Source organism: Pyricularia pennisetigena, chromosome 3 (assembly GCF_004337985.1).
Source record: "Pyricularia pennisetigena strain Br36 chromosome 3, whole genome shotgun sequence".
Taxonomy (NCBI): domain Eukaryota; kingdom Fungi; phylum Ascomycota; class Sordariomycetes; order Magnaporthales; family Pyriculariaceae; genus Pyricularia; species Pyricularia pennisetigena.
The window spans coordinates 2,298,887-2,320,835 of NC_043742.1; the positions used below are offsets into that span (position 1 = coordinate 2,298,887).

Consider the following 21,949-nt stretch of genomic DNA (forward strand, 5'->3'; position numbering starts at 1 on the left):
CGAAATCCAGGCTCAAAAAACCTCGTTATAATACAGGCGTTTGGGGCATATAAGGTTATTTTTGCTACAAAAAACCGCTAAGATTATAAAAGGTCTACCTAATTTTAACGAAATTAGGGCAATTACCTATATTGCTTGCGTTAAAACCGTTTTTGTTCGGCGAACAAATAAAATCGCGCTCCCTACACCCCCTAACATTTTCGATTTTATAAAAGGTAATATAATAACCTCTGAACCTAATTTTTATAATAAAAACCCGTATTTTTGTTATTAATAGACCGAAAATCACGTTTTCGGTGGTTTATCCCACTAAAAAGTAAAACCGGACCTACGGTTTTAATGGTTATTAAAGGTTTTTTTTAAAGTTTTAAAAGCTACGTACGGGGGCTACCCCCTAAACTTTCACTTTAATAGGGGGTACGAGGTTAATATAAACCTTTAAAATTGGTTTACAAATAAAGGTTTTAATTTTAGCATTCGAATCCTTATAGCCACGGCCAAGACGGATTAACGGAACGGTCTGTTAGGGTTATTTTGGATAAGTTTCGGTTTACCATTATAGCGGCGGGTTTACCATTATATTTATAATATTATTTATTACCTGCCGTGGTTAATTTAATTAACCGTACAGCCGTAATTAATAGGGATTTAACACCTTACGAGGAATTTTATTCCGAATCCCAACCTGGATTACCGCATAAACCCAATTTAGGGTATTTTCGGGTTATTGGTATTATATGCGAAATTATTATACCGCTGGAAAAACGCCAAAAATTTAATAAATTGCTTCCCCGCACCGAAACGGTGAAACCTTTAACCCATTTATCAAATTTTACAGGGTTGGTTCACGCACCCGCTAAACGGGCCGTATATAAGACCTTTACCGTAAAAATTATAAAGGTATAACCGCTAAAAATTTGGTTATCCCAGGGGAAACGCTACTAATCCTAAAGGGCGCAAATACAAATTTAAAAGGGGATTTTAATTTTAAACCTGAAAACGAAATTAACAGCGTTCCAGCGGATAATTATCCCCTAAAGAGCCCTACAAATATAGGGCATTTACCACCGGTTACAGGGTATTTACCACCTGTTACAAGGTAATTACCACCCGTTACAGGGCATTTAAACCCTGAAAATACAGTGCCCGCCAAACCTGTACAACTTACTGTTCGCCCCCCAAAACCTAAAACGGTAGCGGTACCTAATCCAGTAACTAAAACAGCGGAAATTCCGGTGTTTTCAGCACTTCAAATATAGAATATAAAATTAAATTCGCAGTTCGAAAACCCAAATCTACTGGAAATAAATTACGCGCAATATCTTTGTTTTCGAACCAAAAGAAAAATAAAGAAAAAACCCACTAAAAACACTAAACCAAATAATTACTAATAAACTTTAAATAACCTTGAAAATACTAAATAATCAACTGCTTTAACGTTTGAGTTCGACCAAGTCGTTACTGCAAAAACCTTCCGTTTTATCCCTAAAGTTAAAACACCTACAAACCGTAAACTCGTCTTTACCAGGCCGGTATTTAGATTAAAAAAGGATAAAAATAATAAACCTATAAAATACAAAACTAGGTTTGTGATTAAAGGTTTTTTACAGGTCGAAAGCCTAAACTATATCGAAGCTTTTACTAACACTAATATACCACTTACTTGGCGTATATTATTAGCTACAACTAATACACAAAATTGGGAAATAAAACAAATCGATTTTATCGGTGCGTTTAAAAATAGTAACCTTACCGACGTAAATATATATTTGCAAATTCCAAACGGTTTTAACAAATGGGCTAAAATTTGTAACCTTATTACCGTTAAAATTTTAATGGAAATGGGATATAATCCGAAAAAACTGCAGGTTATACAGTTGGAAAAGGCGTTATACGGTTTGAAACAGGGTCCAAAAAAGTGGCAAAACAAACTTAAAACCCTATTTTTTAAAAAAGGTTTTAAGCCTTTAGCTTTTAATCCCGCTGTTTTTTATAACGTTAAATCCAAACATTTTATCATTACTTTTGTAAACGATTGCCTGCTAATAGGTCTTAATTTGCAATTCATTCAGGATTTAAAAACCCGTTTCAATAAGGTATACGCGTTGGAAAACAGGGACCCTGCAACCTTATTTCTAAACGTTTAAATTATAAAGGATATATTTGAACGCCTACTTTGGTTCCGTCAAAATTAATTTATAAAAGAAATATTAACAACGTTCGGATTAGCTAATTGCAAACCTATATTTATTCCCTTATAACCGGATATGCTAAAATATAGCGGGGGTTAACCCGTAAATGCGTTAAAAATAAAACTATTACAGCGTATTATCGGTATTTTTATGTATTTAATGCTATTAACACGCCCGGATGTCGGTTTTGCGGTTTAGTGGTTTTCACGTTTTTAAATAAAAATTATTACAATCCACTTAACGGCAGCTATGAACCTATTACGTTATTTAACGGGTATTAAATCCTTGTTTACTTATTACGGAAATAAAGTATTTAAAACCGAATTACCATTTAACTTTTTAATAAAGGGTTTTAAAAGCCTTAAATTACTGGGTTTTAATGATAGCGATTTTACCGGGGCTAAACAAAATTCAACATTCATTTACGGATATTTATGTACCCTACTTGGGGGCCCCATAATTTGGAAATGCAAAAAAACTAATGTTATAGCTTTAAACACTCCAAAAACCGAAACCGATACCTTAACGGAAACCTTGCGTAAAATATAATGGTTTAAAAACCTATTAATAAAAATTGGACTACCTATAAAATGCCCTCTTACAATACTTGGAAATAATATAGGTTTTATAATTAACGCATATAATTTTACGCACCACCAACGTACTAAATACACGTTATTAAATTTTCATTACGTACAGGAATTAATTATAAAAGGATGAATAGCCCTAAAATACCTGGAATCCAAACAAATGCCGGCTCATAATTTAACGAAACCCCTAACGTTTCCAATTTACAAGGTTTTTTTAAAATTTATAAAATTTATACCCCTAAAAGCTTAGTTTTTACCCATTAAAGTCTAGGGTATTTAACTAATTCGTTATATAATTACCCATTACACTTCCTTCGTTAGCAATTATTGGACTTTTGTTAGCCCAATACCGGCCGTATTACCCGAACTTACCCTGTACAGGTTAATTATTAAACAATGTCTACCGACCTTATACCAAAAGTTGAATCAAAATTGAAAAAGCTTGTGTTTTGGGCGATTTACGCATTCGAAATACCTTATATAATATACCTAATTTAAACTATTACCAACGAACAAACAAATTAGCTACCTGGTTTAATAATTAATTTCCTGGGTCAATATTATGCAAATCGGGGATTAGAATCCGGGGGTTATTATAATAATAGGGGTTTTTTCCAATTTGGGGGGTCGTCCATTTCGGGGGTTACAGGTTGGTACAAAGGGCTTAATCATCCAGGGGGTTTATATTAGGAATTCGAATCGGGCTGGGATATAAGAGGGATCTCTTTTTTGGGGGTTTTATTTTTTTATTTTTTATATATTTTTCTTTTCCGACTTTATGTAAATAGTAGCAAAAAAAGGGGGTGTTAATTATATACGTTATTTGGCATACAATAGGTCCACTCTTATTTATATATAAACCACAATAAATAGTGCCGAAATGGGGTTATTGGGGCTGTCGGATTTTCTATTATATTTTGTATATTGCAGGAGTTGCGATTCAAAATCAGCGAAAAGGGTTTCACCCTATACCGGGTTTAATACCTACCCTACACTTACGAATCAGGTGCCTTATACCGAGTTGAAATTTTCACCAAATCAGCAAATTAATGCGAACCCAGAAATGGTTTGTATGGAAATGAGGGTGTTTTTTCCACAACGCATACAAAATAATTTTTCGGAAAATCGTGTGCGGCACCGGAACCCTTTGCGGGGTGCGGACCCCCATTTCGATGTCGGAAAGTATGTAAAGGAGATAAAACAAAGTTTCCCCCACCAATGAATCAAATTTATTGATCCCAAAATTAGTAAACCACTTTAGTGAGTTTAATGCATTTAAGCCCTGTAATTACAGGCTTTTACAACGCAACTAGCACTACGCCGCACCTAGGCTAATGCCTAAACCCCTGTTAGCAACCCATATTATTAACATATATAATAATATAGGGGGCGTATCATTGAAAAATACTTTATATAATAAGGATTGCAAAGCGTGGGGACGCCTAAACACCGCTAAATATTCGTTTTATTTAAAGGTTAAAGGGTGCGATATCCTTGTTCGAAATAACGTTATTTCGAATTAGGCCTATATAATAGGTAAATATAGCACCATTTTTTCGCATGGCCTTACAAGGGGTTATAGAGGGCTACGCAACCCCGTTGGAAATAGAATTAAATAATATAAACCCTGAAAGGGATTATAAAATTTACACCGATTCGGAACGGAAAAAAAACACCGTAATAAAAGAGCTAAATCCCGAACAAAATACGGAAATAGCCGTAAATTCACCTCTAACGCAGAAATTTAGCGGTAAAGACCCCGAAAATCCACGTAAGATTGGGCCCCGTAGGCCCGGTACGCCGTTAGGTAACCCTTTTATACAACTTAATATAAAAGGGATTATATTTGAAAACAGGGGGTTTCCCACATAAGAAATCCGTTGTTAAAACCTTTTTTATTATCGGATTTAAAGCAGGCCCCTGTAAATTACCTTTTTTTAGGGTTAAAACGAATTACGTACGGCTAATTAACCCCTGAAGGAGACGGAATGACAGGTAATTATAACGACATCCAGGCCCAAAAAGCCCTGTTATAGCACAGGCGTATGGGGTATATAGGGTTATTATTATAATAAAAAATCGCTAAAGTTACAAGAGGTTTACCTAATTTCGACAAAATTAGGACAATTACCTGTATTGCCTACGTTAAAACCATTTTTATTAGGCGTACAAATAAAGTCGCACTCTTTACACCCCCTAATATTCTCGATTTTGAAAAGGGTGATACATTAACCTTTGAACTTAATTTTTACAATAAAAAACCAGTATTTTTGTTATTAGTGGACGGAAAATTACGTTTTCGGTGGTCGATCCCACTACGAAATTAAGCCGGACCTATGGTTTTAATAGCTATTAAAGGCTCTTTTAGGGCCCCAAAAGCTACGTACGGGCGTTATCCCCTGAATTTTCATTTCGATGGGTGGTACGAAATTAATATAAACCTTCAAAATCAGTTTATAAACAAAAGTATTGATTTTAGCATTTCGAATCCCTATAACCAGGGCTAAAACGGATTAACCTGACGGTCCGTTAGGGTTATTTTGGATTAATTTTGGTTTACCGGTATATTTATAATATTATCTACTAGCTGCCTTGGTTAATTTAATTAACCGTACAGCGGTCACTTATATGGATTTAAGGTTTTACGAGGAATTTTGTTCCAAATTCCAGCCTGGATTACCGTATAAACCCAATTTAGGGTATTTTCGGGTTATTGGTACTGTATATTAGGTTATTATACCGTTGGAAAAACGCCAAAAACTCAATAAATTGGCCCCCCGCACCAAAACGGTGAAACTTTTAACCCATATATCAAAGTTTACAGCGTTGGTTTACGCACCCGCTAAATAGGCCGTATATAAAACCTTTACCGTAAAAATTATAAAGGTATAACCGCTAAAAATTTGGTTATTCCAGGGGAAACGCTACAAATCCTAAAGGGCGAAAATACAAATTTAAAGGGGGATTTTAATTTTAAACCTGAAAACGAAATTAACAGCGTTCCAGCGGATAATTATCCCCTAAAAAGCCCTGAAAATATAGGGCATTTACCACCTGTTACAGGGTATTTACCACCTGCTACAGGGTATTTACCGCCTGTTACAGGGCAATTACCACCCGTTACAGGGTATTTAAACCCTCAAAACACCCTGCCCGCCAGGCCTGTACAACCTATTATTCGCCCCCCAAAGCCTATAACGGTAACGGTACCTAATCCAATACCTAAAACAACGGGAATTTCGGCGTTTTCAGCACCTAAAATACAAAATATGGAATTAAATTCGCAGTTCAAAAACCCACATCTGATAGATGTAAGTTGCGTGCATTATTTTGGTTTTCAAGCCAAAAAAGAAATAAAGAAAAAATCCACTAAAAACGGTAAACCAATTAACTACCGATAAGCCCTAAATAGCCCTGAAAATATTAAATGGTTAGTTGTTTTAGCGTTTAAATTCGACCAGATTATTAGTGCAAAAACCTTCCGTTTTATCCCTTGAATTAGAAGGGCTGCAGCCCGTAAACTCGTTTCTACCCGGCCGGTTATTAAAATCAAAAAAGATGAAAATAATAAGCCTATGAAATATAAAACTAGGTTTGATATTAGGGGTTTTTTACAGGTGGAAAGCCTAAATTAAATCGAAACTTTTGCTACCACTAGTATACCACCTACCTGGCGTATATTTTTAGCTATAATTGATGCATAAAATTGGAAAATAAAATAAATCGATTTTGTTGGTGCGTTTTCAAATAGTAACTTTACCGACGTAAATATATATTTGCAAATTCCGAACGGTTTTAACAAATGGGCCAAATTTTATAACCTTACTACCGTTAAAATTTTAATGGTAATAGGTTATAATCCGAGAAAATTGCAGGTTATATAGTTGGAAAAAGCTTTATACGGTTTGAAACAGGGTCCAAAAAATGGTAAAACAAATTTACAACCCTATTTCTTACAAAAGGTTTTAAGCAGTTAATTTTTAATCCCGTTACTTTTTATAACGTTGAATCCAAATATTTTATCGTTATTTTTGTAAACGATTACCTGCTAATAGGTCCAAATTGCAATATATTTAGGATTTAAAACCCCGTTTTAACAAATATACGGGTTGGAAAACAGGGGCCTTGCAACCTATATTTGAGGCGTTGGAATTATAAAGGATAAATTTGAACTCCTATTTTGGCCCCATTATAATTAATTTATGAAAAAAGTATTAGCAATTTTCGGATTAGCTAATTGCAAATTCATATTTATTCCCTTACAACATGGTGTGTTAAAATATAACGTGGGTTAACCCGTAAATGCGTTGGAAAATTAAATTATTACAGCGTATTATCGGCACCTTTATGTATTTAATATTATCAACGCGCCCGGATATTGGTTTTACGGTTTGGTGGCTTTTACGTTTTTTAACAAAAGCTATTACAATTTATTTAACGGTAGCTAAAAACCTATTAATCTATTTAACGGGTATTAAATCCCTATCTATTTGTTACGGAAATAAAGTATTTAAAACCGAATTACCACCCAATTTGTTAGTAGGCGGTTTTAAAAGCTTTAAATTACTGAGTTTTAATAAAAGCGATTTTGCTAAAGTTACGGAAAATTTAAAATTAGTTTACGGATATTTGTATACCTTGTTTGGGGGCCTTCTAACGTGGAAATGTAAAAAGGTTAATATTATAGCTTTAAGAATTTCAAAAACCGAAACCGATACTTTAACGGAAGCCTTGCGTAAAGCACAATGGTTTAAAAACTTATTTATAGAAGTTGGACTAGCTATAAAAGGCCTTGGTGCAATATTTGGAAATAATACAGGTTTTATAGTTAACGCACATAATTTTACGCACCACCAACGTATTAAATATACGTTATTAAAATTTCATTACGTACGGGAATTAATTATAAAAGGATTAATGACCCTAAAATACCTGGAATCCAAACAAACACCCGCTAATAGCTTAGCAAAACCTTTAACGGTTCCAATTTATAACGTTTATTTGAAGTTTATAAGGTTTAAACCCCTAAAAGTTTAGTTTTTACCTATTAAATTTTAAGGTATTATTTAATTAATTCGTTAGTTAATTACCCATTACATCTCCTTTGTTTGCAAATATTGGATTTTTGTTAGCCCAATACCGTCCGTATTACCCGAACTTATCCTGCATAGGTTAATTAATAAGCAATTTATACCGACCTAATACCTAAACCTGAATTAGAATTGAAAATGCTCGTGTTTTGGGCGATTTACGCATTCGAAATACCCTATTTAATATGCCTAGTTTGGACTATTACCAACAAACAGCCAAATTAGCTACCTGGTTTAATAGTTAATTCCGTGGGTTAATATTATGCAAATTAGGGGTTCGAATCCGGGGGTTGTCACAATTTTGGGGGTTTTTTCCATTTCGGGGGTTCGTCCAATTCGGGGGCTCGTCCATTTCGGGGGTTATAGGTCGGTATAAAGGGCTTGATTATCCAGGAGGCTTATATCGGGAATCCGAGTCGGGTTGGGACATAAAGGGGATTTTCTTTTCAAAATTTTAATTTTTATATACTTTCCTTTTCCGACTTTATATAAATAGTAGCAAAAAAGGGCGTATTAATTATATACGTTATTTAACATATAATGGGTCCACTTTTACTTGTATATAAATTACAATAAATAATGCCGAAATGGGGCTGTTGGGGCTGTCGGATTTTCCGTTTTATTTTGTGTGTTGCAGGAATTGCGATTTAAAGCGTTAGCGAATGGGGTTTCACCCTGTATCGGGTTTAATACCCACCCTGCACTTACGAATCAGCTACCCTGTACCGGGTTGAAATTTTCACCAAGTTAGCAAATTAATGCGAACCCAGAAATGGTTTGTATGGAAATTAGGGTGTTTTTTTAACAACGCATACAAAATAATTTTTCGGAAAATCGTGTGCGGCACCGGAAGGCTTTCTGGCGTGCGGATCCCCATTTCAATGTCGGAGAATATTTAAGGGAGTTAAAGCAAAGTCTCCCTGACAAATAAATCGAATCTATTAATCCCAAATTTAGTGAACAATTTAGTGCATTTAAGCCTGTAATTACAGGTTTTATAGCGCGAGTAGCACCACGCCGCACCTAGGTTAATGCCTGAACCCCTGCTGGCGACCCACATTGCTAACAGAACTTTGGCTAAATCTATTTACCAGCGAAATATAAATTAAAACATGCCAAATAAAAAACAGGGCGCAAAATTAAAAAATAACGATTGGTAGTTTTAAACAATAACGACAAAGTTAAAACCCAAAACTTACCTTCGTTGGAAACGTCCGGAAAAGAAAATATAATGGCGAAATTTATATTAAAGTTGAACCGAATGATAAAAAAGGTAAATGAAACAGCAAATAAACAGAAAACGGTTAAAAACAATAATTACCAAAAGGTAATTTGAAGAAATGCTGAAAGAAAGCCTTAAAAAATCACCATAATTACGAATTAAAGTTCGATGTAAGAAAAGGTCCTTTTATAAAGAAAAAGGACCGTCAAAAATTTCCAGCTAATTAAAAACGACGTCGTTACAATCAAATATTAAAGTAGATAAACAAACGAAACGTTAAACGAAGCGATTTAGAATTATGATTACTAAAAACGGCCACGTAATTAATAATTACCGCTATAGGAATTTATAACGGGTTGCGGAAAGCAAAGGCGTAACGAATACACACCAAAACCGCTTTCGGAAATTGTATCGCAAATTATATAGCTGTTTTTATTGTTTTCGTTTTACAAACTGTTATTGCGATTGGAATCGAGGTTATTAACCACGTGCAAAAAAGAAGAAATTGCCGATATTAGAATAAAGGGAATCGCGGTCAAATTAACAATAGAGCGATAAATTACGTGCAATACCGCACAGGCTAATTGCACGTGCTTTAATCGTTCCTCTTGAGCGTAAAAGAGGAAAAGAGGTTCAAAAGCTCTTCTCTAAACAGTTCGATAAAAACGATAAATATAAAATTATAAACCATTTTAACAAATACCAACGTTCTTTTGATCGATCAGCATTACGAAAGGCCTATTAATAACGACTTTAATTTAATTTATTAACTCGTTTACTTCTTTATTCGTTCACGTCTTGATTCCTTTATCTATTTCTTCGTTTATTTCTATTTCCCTTTATTCACTACGTTTTGTTTATTTTCATTAGGTTATTCTTTTTTTCATTATTTTTTCTTTCTTTTCACAATTATTTACATATGTTGTATTTTGTAAAACGTTCTTACCTTCATATAATATGACCGAGCGATAATAGGTAGATAAAACCGATATATTCAAATTAAAGCCCTGACCGGTCGTATTCCATAGGGACCTTTATTAACGGTAACCCGGCATCCTTGAGGATGGAGGTTATTGGGGCGGTTTTCCAAACCGGGAGGACGGCTCTAGCCGCGTGTAGGAACGGACGTTTAACCGCCATTGACAGGCCTTTTTGTCTTTTCCTTGGGTCATTTTCGTTATTAGACGTTATTTATCGTTTCATCAATGAATTAACCGTAGCAACCTCTACTCTAACATTAGTAACTATATGGGATCTCGGTCCCCCTTATTAAAGGGGTTCAATTTAAATATTAAAACTAAAGCAGTTTTCAATAAATATTATTATATAAGTTAAATTGTTAAAATGGCTTGAAAGTTAGTAATGGACGTTAAATTAACGTCAGGTACCCCCTGATGGCCACCCCCCCTGTTGGCCACCCAAAAATAACAACACTTTTATTTTTATCCTCCAACTTCTATTATAAATATTTCGACGAATTCTCGATTTGTGGATTTACTTTTTTTGATCTTGATTCTTTAATTGTCAATGAAGCCATATACCGAAAAACAGCTTATTTCCGCCATCAAAGACGTTAATAATGGCGAATCAATTGCAAAAACCTCCTGAAAATGGGATATACCTAAAAGCACATTTCGTCACCGTTTTTAAGGGTTTCAACCCTATAAACAAGCACAAAACCCTTTTTAAAAGCTTTTTCCTAAACAGGAAAGGCATTGACTAATTGGGTATTTACCCAAACAGCTTTAGGGTTTCCACTAACGCACTAAAAACTACGCTTTTTTGCAAAACGAATTTTTCAAACCGCCGGTAAAATATAAAACTGTTATGGATTCGTGCCTAAGGCACGTATCACGTAATAAGATACAAAAGCGGGTCAGGGACAATATATAAAAGGAAGGACACTACCACGACCCGGATATACACCTTTTCCTCCTTTCTTCCCCAACGTTAGTAATAATACCAACAAGGATATTTAACGGTCTTAAAGACGTTGGTTTATTTTATAATATTTACTAACGCTCGAATTTAAACACGATAATAGTTAACACAAGGCCAGGCCCGGGAAGGGAAATTTACGATTTTTACCAAAACCTAATCGCGAATATCGCAATATTGGAAAAACGTATCGTTTAAATGCAATTACATTTTTTAAACGCAGGTACGATCGCGTAAAAATAACGCCTTAAAAGGAAACCTTTACGCGACCCCCCATTAAACGACGGCGCGCCGGCTGCGTTCACAATTTGGAAATAAATTATTTCGTATAAATTAATACGCGACGCGGAATTTGTCGGGAACCAGCGCGATTAATTCGAATACGTATAATCTAACCTTACCACGATAATATAAAATATCGTCCGTTTTTTTTTACGAAATAAGGGGTACGGGAAAAAAGTATAATTATAAGGATTTTATCGAATATTTGGGACGTACGTACGACAATTTTTATAAAAAGGTTTAAATTTTCGCCGAATTAAAAGTATTCCGGATACGATACGGCGAATCGTTCGCATATTTTTTTACCAAATTCGAACGCCTTTTTACTGCGGCCGGGGGTTTTAAATAGTTAAACGAAATACGGGCCAATTATTTGCGTTTCCGGGTCGTTAACCGGATAAAGGAAGCGTCGGTAAAAAGGGGTATCGTTTCCGATTTTTACCACGGATTTATCGCTATATACCGTTATATCGCCCAAAATTTGGAGGCCATCGATTTAAATAAACGTTTCGGTTAAAAACGGAACGCCTTTTTTCCAAATTCCTTATAAATAAGTTTAGGAAATATAATAATAACGGGCGTATTAACGATGGGGGTTAACCGAAACCGTTATAACGCTGGTAAAAAACGAGGTGGGCGCCGATTAAATGGAAATAAAAGGAAAAATAAAATTTTATAAATATCCGTTTAAAGATTCCAACGACGCCGTAAAACAGGGGTTTATTTCCGTTACGGGTCCGTTTCCCATTACGCCCAAAATTACCAATTCGCACCGGTTATACGTCCAACGCCAAACGATCCCGAAAAGGGAAAAAATTAATTTTGGGCCATAGTTTTAACCCAGGGGAAAACCGACGCAACGGGCCCGGACTATCCCATAATACGTTAATAAATATAAATTAGAAAAAATAATTAAAAGAAATATAAATTGTAATAAATGGGCGACTATTTTTTATTCCGGTTTTAATTAATTTAACGAAATTTATTATTATATAAATGGATTTGGGGTGCGAATATTACGCGGTTATAAATAAAAATTGTACCGAAAAACTGGGGCTAATAAAGGTTTTTTTATTATAAACCCGCCGGTTGGGCACGGTAACGGGACGAATACGAACCGATATACGGGAAATAAGTAATTGCGACGTGGATATCGACGGTTGGTCCGCGCCGATATTTTTTTATATAATTCCGGTATTAGCGCAAAACCTATTCCTGGGATTTTTCTGGATAACCCACCGGAAAATGGTATTTAACCCAAACCAGGGAAGGTTAAAAATAAAATCCGTTAAAGGGTTATTCGTACAGGAATTGTCCCTACGTCCGAAAAACAGGAAATTTATGGTGGTTATAAATAACGTATTCCTGGCCGCGGCCCGAAAAGTAAAAAAAAATACGAACGAACAAATGGAATTCGCTTTTATTTTATTACGAAATATAACCCGGGCTTTAATTTTAACGGCGGTAAATAAAAACGACGCAAAACCCCCGGCGACGTTACCCGTAAAATTAAAAAGTTTTAAAAATTTATTTAACGACGGTAAAATTTCGGTTTTACCCCCGTATAGGGGCGAATTGGATTATTATATCCGGATTTAAAAGGATAGCGACGGTAAACCCCCGCCGTTATTATGGGGCCGGTTATATTATATACCGCGCGATTAATTGCTGGAATTACGGCGACAAATAATCGATATAATAGATAAAAAATGGATTCGAGCAAACGCGTCGTTAACCGCAGCCCCGGTCCTAATAATCCGGAAAATTTTTGAAAAATAGCGTTTATACGTCGATTATAAAATATTAAACGCTATTATAATATAGGACCGGTATTTTTTACCATTAATTAAAAAAATATTCCGCTCTTTATCCGGAATAAAATGGTTTATTAAAATAAACGTGCGCGCAGTTTTCCATAAATTACGCGTGGCCGAAAGGGATAAATATTTTACAATTTTTCGCACAAAATTCGGGTTATTCGAATGGTTAATATATTTATTCGGATTAACGGGCGCCCCGGCCACGTTTTAATAATATATTACCGGCGTTTTCGGGAATATATTGGACGATTATATATTAATATATTTGGACGATATTTTAATTTATACGTCCGGTTCCAAAACGGATTATTGGCGGAAAATTACCCATATTTTGGGAAAATTAAAAAAAGCGGGTTTAAGTTTAAACCTCGATAAAAACGCGTTCGCAATTATTTCCGTTAAATATTTGGGGTTTATTATATACGTTAATATAGGCGTGGAAACCGATCCGGAAAACTTACGCGCGATCCGGGAATGGGAAACCCCGACGAAATTACGAAAACTGCGCGGTTTTTTAGGATTCGCAAATTTTTACCGGGATTTTATAAATGGGTATTCGGGTTTAACGGCGCTTTTATTTCGATTTATTAAAAAAGGAATACCGTTTAAATGGACGCCGGAAAAGGACGCTGTTTTTAAAATATTTAAATAAATATTTTTGCAGGCGTTAATATTGGCCTAATGGAGCGACGAAGCGGAAACGAAAATAAAAACGGATTATTCCGGCGTAATTATCGGGGGGGTATTGGTATAAAAGGGGAAGGACGGGTTATAAAAACAAATTAACGACGGTCCAACGTAATTATATTATTTACAATAAGGAACTGTTCGCGGTCGTCCATTATTTGCAAATATGGGAGGCGGAATTACGCAATACCCGTTTTCCTTTTATTATTTTTACGGATTATAAAACGTTCGAATATTTTACGAAACCGAAGGTGGTATCGGAACGGCAAATACGGTGGACCGAAATCCTATTTAAATTTAATTACGTTTTAAAATACCGGTTAAAAAAATACGCGATAATCCCCGACGCGCTATCGAAACGGGAATAAAACGAAACCAGCGAAAAAAAAACGATAATATTACGCCCAATACCCGGCAAAATTATAATCGGTATTTTTTAAATATTACTATAAAATATATTACCGGCGGTCCCGGAAGGAATATTTATTTTCCAGCAATTTTATATAACAGAATTTTGGAACGAAGTAATGGAAAAAAACCCGGTATACGCCCATAAACGTAACGCGGTTTAACAGGATATAAAACGATTCCCACCCGAAATTAAAACGATAATATAAATAACGAATTATTTAATAAGCGCCTCCGGTACGCTATTATATAAAAACCGCCTTTAATTACCTAATTGGGAACCCCTAATTACGGCAATTTTACAACGAACCCACAAATCCCTAATAATTAATTATTGCGGTAAAAATAATATATTTACAATCCTGGTTCGAAATTACTATTAGGACGGGATAACCGAATATATCCGACGATTTATACGTAATTGCGATATATACCGCAGGATAAAACCATCGAAACGACGTTAATAAAAGCTATTATAACCCCTATTAATACCGGATAAATTTTGGAAACAAATTTCCATCGATTTTACAACGGATTTCCCAGGTAATAATACGGACGCGCCGCGTTATATAATGGTTATAATTAATAAATTTTCCAAATATATCCAATTAAAAGCGATAAATTCGATAAAAGCCGAAATTTGCGCCGCAAAATTCGTTTTTACCTGGTGGCGGTTTAGGGGTTTTTTTAACGCGATTATATCGGACCGGGGGTCGGATTAGGTAAAAGGTTTTTAATCGGAATTATACCGATAAATAGGAATTTTACAATTATTATCGACGTCCTACCATTTAAAAACGGACGGGGGTACGGAACGGACTAATTAGGAAATGCAATATTATTTAAAGGTTTTCGTAATATTCGACCAAATAAATTGGCCCGGATATTTACCCGCCGTTTAATTAACGCTAAATAATAGGAATTCGTTAATTACGGAAATTAATTTTAATAAATTATTATTAAGATATAAAATAAACGCGGTCCCGGTAATATAGGTAAACGGACGACCGGGTTCCACGCCCAAAAATCGCGCGAATTTGTTTTTATAACATTTTAAAAACGGTATAAACGTGGCCCACGCCGTGATAATTTATATATAATAACGCCAAAAAAAACGCGAATAAAATACGGAAACCGGCGGACCGTTTTAAAATAGGGGATAGAATTTTTTTCAATTTACGGAACGTTAAAACTAATCGCCTAAATAAAAAGCTTAATTTTGTAGCGAATAAATATACGGTCGTAACGATTCCTATATTATTAATAATTACGTTAAACGTCCCGAAAAAAATTTACCCCATTTTTTACGTAAAATTAATCGAAAAGGCCGCGGACGATTTATTACCGTCCCAAATTCGTACCGATATTAAACCCGGCCCGTTATTAATTTTATCCGATTTAAATAACGAAACCGCGGAGGAATGGGTAATAAAGGAAATCCTGGCCGCGAAAAACGTAATGGGGAAAAAACGTAAACGCAAAATTTTGGTAAAATGGAAAAAGTACGACGAACCCACGTGGGAAGATTTAATAGCGGTGGAAAATATACGGGCATTGGACGAATTCGAAACGGAATGGGGGCCGGCCCAAACAAATAATGGCCCAATATCGAAACGATATTAACAATTAAATATTTAAATAAACCAGGGACTTATTATAATTAATTAGAAAATTAGTAATTCCCCGGGAAAAAAACGACGCGGTAAACCCAAAATAAATAGCAATTTAACCAAAGGTACGGTAGAAAAAATACGTAAAATTAAACCTTTTACCGAAACGGAATATAATAAAAATAAACCGACGATTATATAAACCGCGCCTATTTTTGGGGCGACGTAACCGTATCCCACCCATCGAATTTTTAAATTAAATTAACGTATATAAAACGAAGCGATAATTTTGCGCGGCGATAAAATATTAATTAAAAACCGAATTATACGCTTCCGATTTATTATTTAAATTTCCCTCCTTTTTATTTTTTTTTTTATTTTAACGTCTTTTTGTTTTTATTTTATTATTTTCCGCGTCGTCCTTAAAAACCGGGAATTCCCATTATTTAGCGAATTGGTTAACTTCCCGCAATAAAGCGGTATAACGTCGGGTAATACCCTCGATTAAAAAAAATTTACGACGGGACCTTTTAAAAAACGGGTTTTTGCCCATATTACGACCAAAAACACGAAAACGCGACGAAATAGGGGTACGGGGACGCGAAAAACCAAATATATACCGAATTGGGGCACGAACAAAACGAAACGCAACGGGGTAACGCGAAAAAGGAATTTCGAAACGTCGACGGGGCGTGGTAATAATAGGAGCGAAAAGGCGTGGGGAATGCGCGGGGCGAAATTGGCGCACAGTAACGGCGGGGGAAAGGGTTAAAACGGTAATTAAAATAACGAAAACATTATTATTTCGGCGCGCTTTTTACAAATTTTCCTTATAGCGCGACGTATTACATTCCTAAAAAATTTAAAAATTAATAACGTTATCGAAACAATTGTATATTAAAGGAATCAAAAACGCATTTCCAGGTAAATAAAACCGCGTACGAAAATTTGTACCAATTAACGGTTATAATTACCGCCGTTGCGAAAAAGGGTATTAAATATAATAGTAAAAATAATGGTTTTGGTAAAGGTCGTCGCGGCCCCGGTGTTAACCATTTTATTTTATACGTCCTGGTAAACGCGGACCCAATTAGTATACGCGGTAAAAAAATTTCGAAACAGCACGGCATTTTTACCAAGGATTTTTTTATTATTTACGACGGTGCCTTTAATTAAGGGTTGGACGATATAACGATTATTATAAATTATAATTTTTAATTTTCGTAAGCGGCGGCGGAGGATAAGGTTAAAGGCGTAAACGGCTTCGTTATAATAATAATACAATTTTTTAATATCGTAATATCGCTGGTAACTAATACCGTCGGGGGCAGGGCCATATTCCCAAACCCCATTTATTTTGGACGTTTTTACATAAAAAACGTAAAAAATAAATATATTTTCCGGAACGGTATATTCGTCGTTATTTAAATTATTTTGGAGTTTTGCGGTACCGATAACGCGACGAGGACGTTACGAATATAAATTAGCGATACCATCCAATTGGTATTTAATCGATACGATTTACAAATGGGCGATTATTATTATTATGCGACGAAGGTAATTAACCATTACGGTGGGGAGGCCGGCCATTTCCACCACCGGTATTAATTTATCCAAACGTTATTTGTAACGCGATTAAGGAAATAAAGGCCCGGGATATAACGACGACGCGGTAGCGATAAATAACGATACAAATAATAAATAGGAACGGGCAGGAAACGAAAACGGACGAAATAAAAGCAGTATAAATAAAAAATAAAGCGATAAAAAAACGGGAAAATCGATAAAATGGTAAGGAAAAAAAAGAATAGGAACGAAAAAAATTCGAATAAAGGAAAAATTGGAAAATAAAAGGGATTAGGACGATAACGCGGGAAAAATGCGAAAGGTAAAAACCGTAACCATTACGGGAAAAGAATTATATTAATAAATAAACGGATTTATACCGCCTAAAATAAAAGGAAAGTAAACCGCGACAAATACCCGCAAACGGTAAATACGATAAAAAAACCGCGACATTACCGCAATTAAAGGTAGGAGGGTAAAACCCGACCACGGCCCTACACCCCCCAAAATAAAAGGAAAGTAAACCGCGACAAATACCCGTAAACGGCAAATACGACAAAAAAACCGCGATATTACCGCAATTAAAAACAGGAAGGTAAAACCCGACCACGGCCTTATACCGCCCAAAATAAAAGGAAGGTAAACCGCGATAAACACCCGTAAACGGTAGGTACGATAAAAAAACCGCGACACTACCGCAACCAAAAATAGGAGGGCAAAACCCGATTACGGCCCTATACCGCCCAAAATAAAAGGAAAGTAAACCGCGATAACCACCCGTAAACGGTAAATATGATAAAAAAACCACGATATAATCGCAACCAAAGGCGGAAAAATAAAATTCGACTACGGACTTATATTACCCAAAATTAGGAAAAAACGAATTACAATAACCGCCCGTAAACGGAACCGGGGATAAAAGGCCCGCGATATAACCGCGGCCGAAAATAAAAGGGTAAAACCCGACCACGGGCTTATACCGCCCGGAATAATGGACGGGTAGGTTATATTAGGATACGCGCCCGCTGGATTGCCTTTATACCTCCAAATAGGGATTACACCCGATAAAGGACGGGCGAATGCGGATTATATTATAAATTCGTGTTTAAAGTACGTATTACGTAATAAAATATAAAAGCGGGTTAGGGATAATATATAAAGGGAAAAATATTACCACGACCCGGACATATACCTTTTCCTCCTTTCTTCCCCAACGTTAGTAATAATACCAACAAGGATATTTAACGGTCTCAAGGCCGTTGGCTTACCCTATAACAAAAACCTTGGAAAACGTTGGATAACCCGTTTTTTGATTTGTTATCCAGTCCTTAAGACCCAAAGGCCCCCTCGAGTAGAAAACGCCCGGGTTAGTGGGGCCATCACGGAAATAATTAAATTTTGGTGGTTTTATATTATTAGCCCCGTTATTAACGCTATTAAACCGGAAAATCGGTGGAATATAGACGAAACCCGTATAATAGAAGGTAAAGGATTTAACGGCCTAATATTAGGCTTTAACGGAATCCGGCCATTACAGCGGAAAAAGCCCGGAACGCGGGGTTTGACGACTATAATGGAATGTATATCGGTTACGGGTATTACCCTCCCTCCCTTCGTTATATTTAGAAAAAAAAGTATAATAATAATGGTTTTCAACGGATTTAAGCCGGTTCGATAATTGGTAATTTTATGCAACCGAAAACGGTTTAACAAATAACGAAACGGTTATCGAATGGTTAAAAAAGGTGTTTAATCCGTATATTTAACCTAATACCCCTGAAAAGCGGTTATTAGTTTTCGACGGCCATGGATCACATATAACGGACTAATTTATGGTTTTTTGTTTGCAAAAAAATATTTAATTCGAATATTTACCCTTTTATTCGTCACACGTAGTCCAATTATTGGATTTATCGGTTTTTGGGCCGTTAAAAAAGACTTATCGACGTTAATTTGAATCTGTTAACCAATTTTATTGTTTAACAGTTGTTGGAAAACGAAATTTCCTTTTTTGTTATAATCTAGCCAGATCGAAAGCATTTACAGCAAAAAATATTTAATTGGGTGGCGTATAACGGGTTTATGGCCCGTAAATTCAATTAAACCACTTCTAAGCCTTTTTTTATTACAAAATAGCAGCGCCAACGTTATAAAAGATAAAAATAACGGTTTACAAAGGGATAAAATACCAGAAAACCCAACCCAAAAAATTAACGACCCGTTTTTATTTATTTGGAAAACCCCTAAAACGACCCGAGATATTCGATTTTAACTGCAAAAATTTTCCCAATCCAATAAAACCAACGCTATTTTACGTTTTTTATTTGCAAAAGTCCAAAAAAGCATCGAAGCTGAAAGTATATTTTTGGTTAACGCGCAGCAAAAAATCAGTTTATTGGAAGCACAATTGAGGTAATACGGCCGGCGAAAAAAAGGAGGGTAATTCCGGATCCAAACGAGCTTTTGGTTAATAAACAAAATATTATTGGATTGCAGGAAAATAACATAGAAAATCTGGAACCTTTAGCTGATGAAAAAAAGGATAATAAACCGGAACAGCCTGAAAACAATTGTATTTTTGTTCGTTGATAGTTTTATATTTCAATTAATTTATAAAAGTAGGTATTTCCTTGTTAGATTTGTAAGTGTGGCCAGCAGGGGGGTGGCCATCAGAGGGTACCCGACGTTATAGGCAATCATATAATTAATTTTCCACTTAGCTACCACAAAAGCAGGTGGTAACAATGGCCAAAGTGTTCGTGGATACGTGCGGCTTTTAAATAACCGCTAAGCCGCGCGTACATTGTTATCTACACCGTAAATACCTGGACAAAATCAATTATTGGCTTGTCTTTTTAATTTTAATTCCGTCAACTTAACAACTCATTCGCACCGTTTTAATCCAATTATAGTAAAAGTTTAAAGTTGACGCTTTACCTAATTCTCCTGGGAGCGAATTGACATATAATAAGGCGAAATACAATTGCGTACTATGACCAGGGCTACCGCGCCATGATAAATAGGGGACGCCATTTATCATTGTTAAAACATGCCAAATATTGCCCTGCATCTAGTTTCGCAAATTATGCGGACAGTACCGGTTTCCGTTTTCTTACCGCCTTTTGGATCTAGCCACCAGCTTTGGCAAAACATCATACAACCAGGGAAAGTCACAAAATAATTCTTAAGCTCCTCATTGGTCTTATATCTTTCCGGCACATTCCATAAAGCGTTGGCGCCGGTAACGGTAATAGCGGTAAAAATAGTGGTAGAAACCTTCATTTTGCCGTTTTTTTGACTCGATATTGGAGATTTTATTGCAAAATAATGGAAAGAAATAAGCAGTTAAAGAGGTGGTTTGCACGAAATGGTGAAAAGTGTATATTTAGGTATAAATGTGTATATGTGTATGTATGTTTACGGTGGTGTAAGATAAAGGAATTTCTGTACAAAATGGCGCCGGCGGTTTCTCTTATAAACATCTGCTATTGTGGTTTTCATGGGAAAAAATAATAATATTTGCGGGCTTTTACGTAAAAGATATTACATTCTTGAAAAAAGACATAATGCTATAAACATATATTTGGTCCATTATAGTCAGAATCCACCGCCCACCCATTTCGATTGGCTAAGATTGAATTTGAGTCATCGTAAAAATAAAGCGTTCTATAGATAGAAACCACCTGTTATAAGTCTTACTTTATATCGTAAAAGTAACGGTTAAAACTCCACTTTTGAAAATATTAATACAGAATACAATTATTAAACCGGTATAAGTAGCGAAGAAACCTGGTAAATAAAACAATAATGGTAGTAATAATAATATTATTAATTAACGCCGGTTCTCCGCGCATATAAGCGCACGTCGAGCATTATAGCGCGCTCTTTAAATTTACACAGCTTTATATAATGGATCGATAGTTACGGGCCGGGCCCGGGGAGGTATCAAGGTGCGTGCCAATGACGGCGCTATAATTTATATTTTTGTTAAAAAATAATTAATTTACCGCGTTTTCCGCCGTTCGTTCGTGCGCATCGTTACGCGAAGGGGTGTTCATTACAACGGATTCAATATATTTTCAACGCGGAGGAAGGGTAAAATGGCCAATAATGGTTGCGAAATTTTTAAAAACCCGCGGGTGTTAAAATATTTTATATGGCTATTGTTAGTATTATTGGTTGCTAACAGGGGTTTAGGCATTAGTTTAACTGCGGTGTGGAGCTAACTAACGCTATAAGGGCCTATAATTACAGGTCTTAAGTGCACTTAATACATTAAAATAATACACTAATTTTGGGAATAATAACTTAATTTGAATGGTAAGGGAAACTTTGCTTTGTTTCCCTTATTTACCCTCCGAAATCGAAATAGGGGTCTGCACCCCTTAAAGGGTCCCGGTGCCACAAATGATTTTCCGAACAATTATTTTATATGGGTTTTTGAAAAAAAAACACCTTCACCGCCTAACCTCAGTGCTCAGATTAGACCCCCCTGCTTCGCAGTGGGGACCGAAGCCTCCATATACTAGTCTCAGGGCTCATCC

At 35.7% G+C, this 21,949-nt stretch overlaps 1 protein-coding gene across 1 annotated transcript; it reads right to left on the reverse strand.

Annotated features, from left to right (window-relative positions):
• Positions 1-19,167: 19,167 nt before the first annotated feature.
• PpBr36_02530 (uncharacterized protein) lies at positions 19,168-20,687 on the reverse strand (the record flags this gene model as incomplete). The annotated part of the gene is made up of 2 exons (XM_029889711.1): positions 19,168-19,172; positions 20,564-20,687. 2 exons carry the CDS (start codon positions 20,685-20,687, stop codon positions 19,168-19,170), a joined length of 129 nt encoding a protein of 42 aa, XP_029754295.1.
• Positions 20,688-21,949: the final 1,262 nt, after the last annotated feature.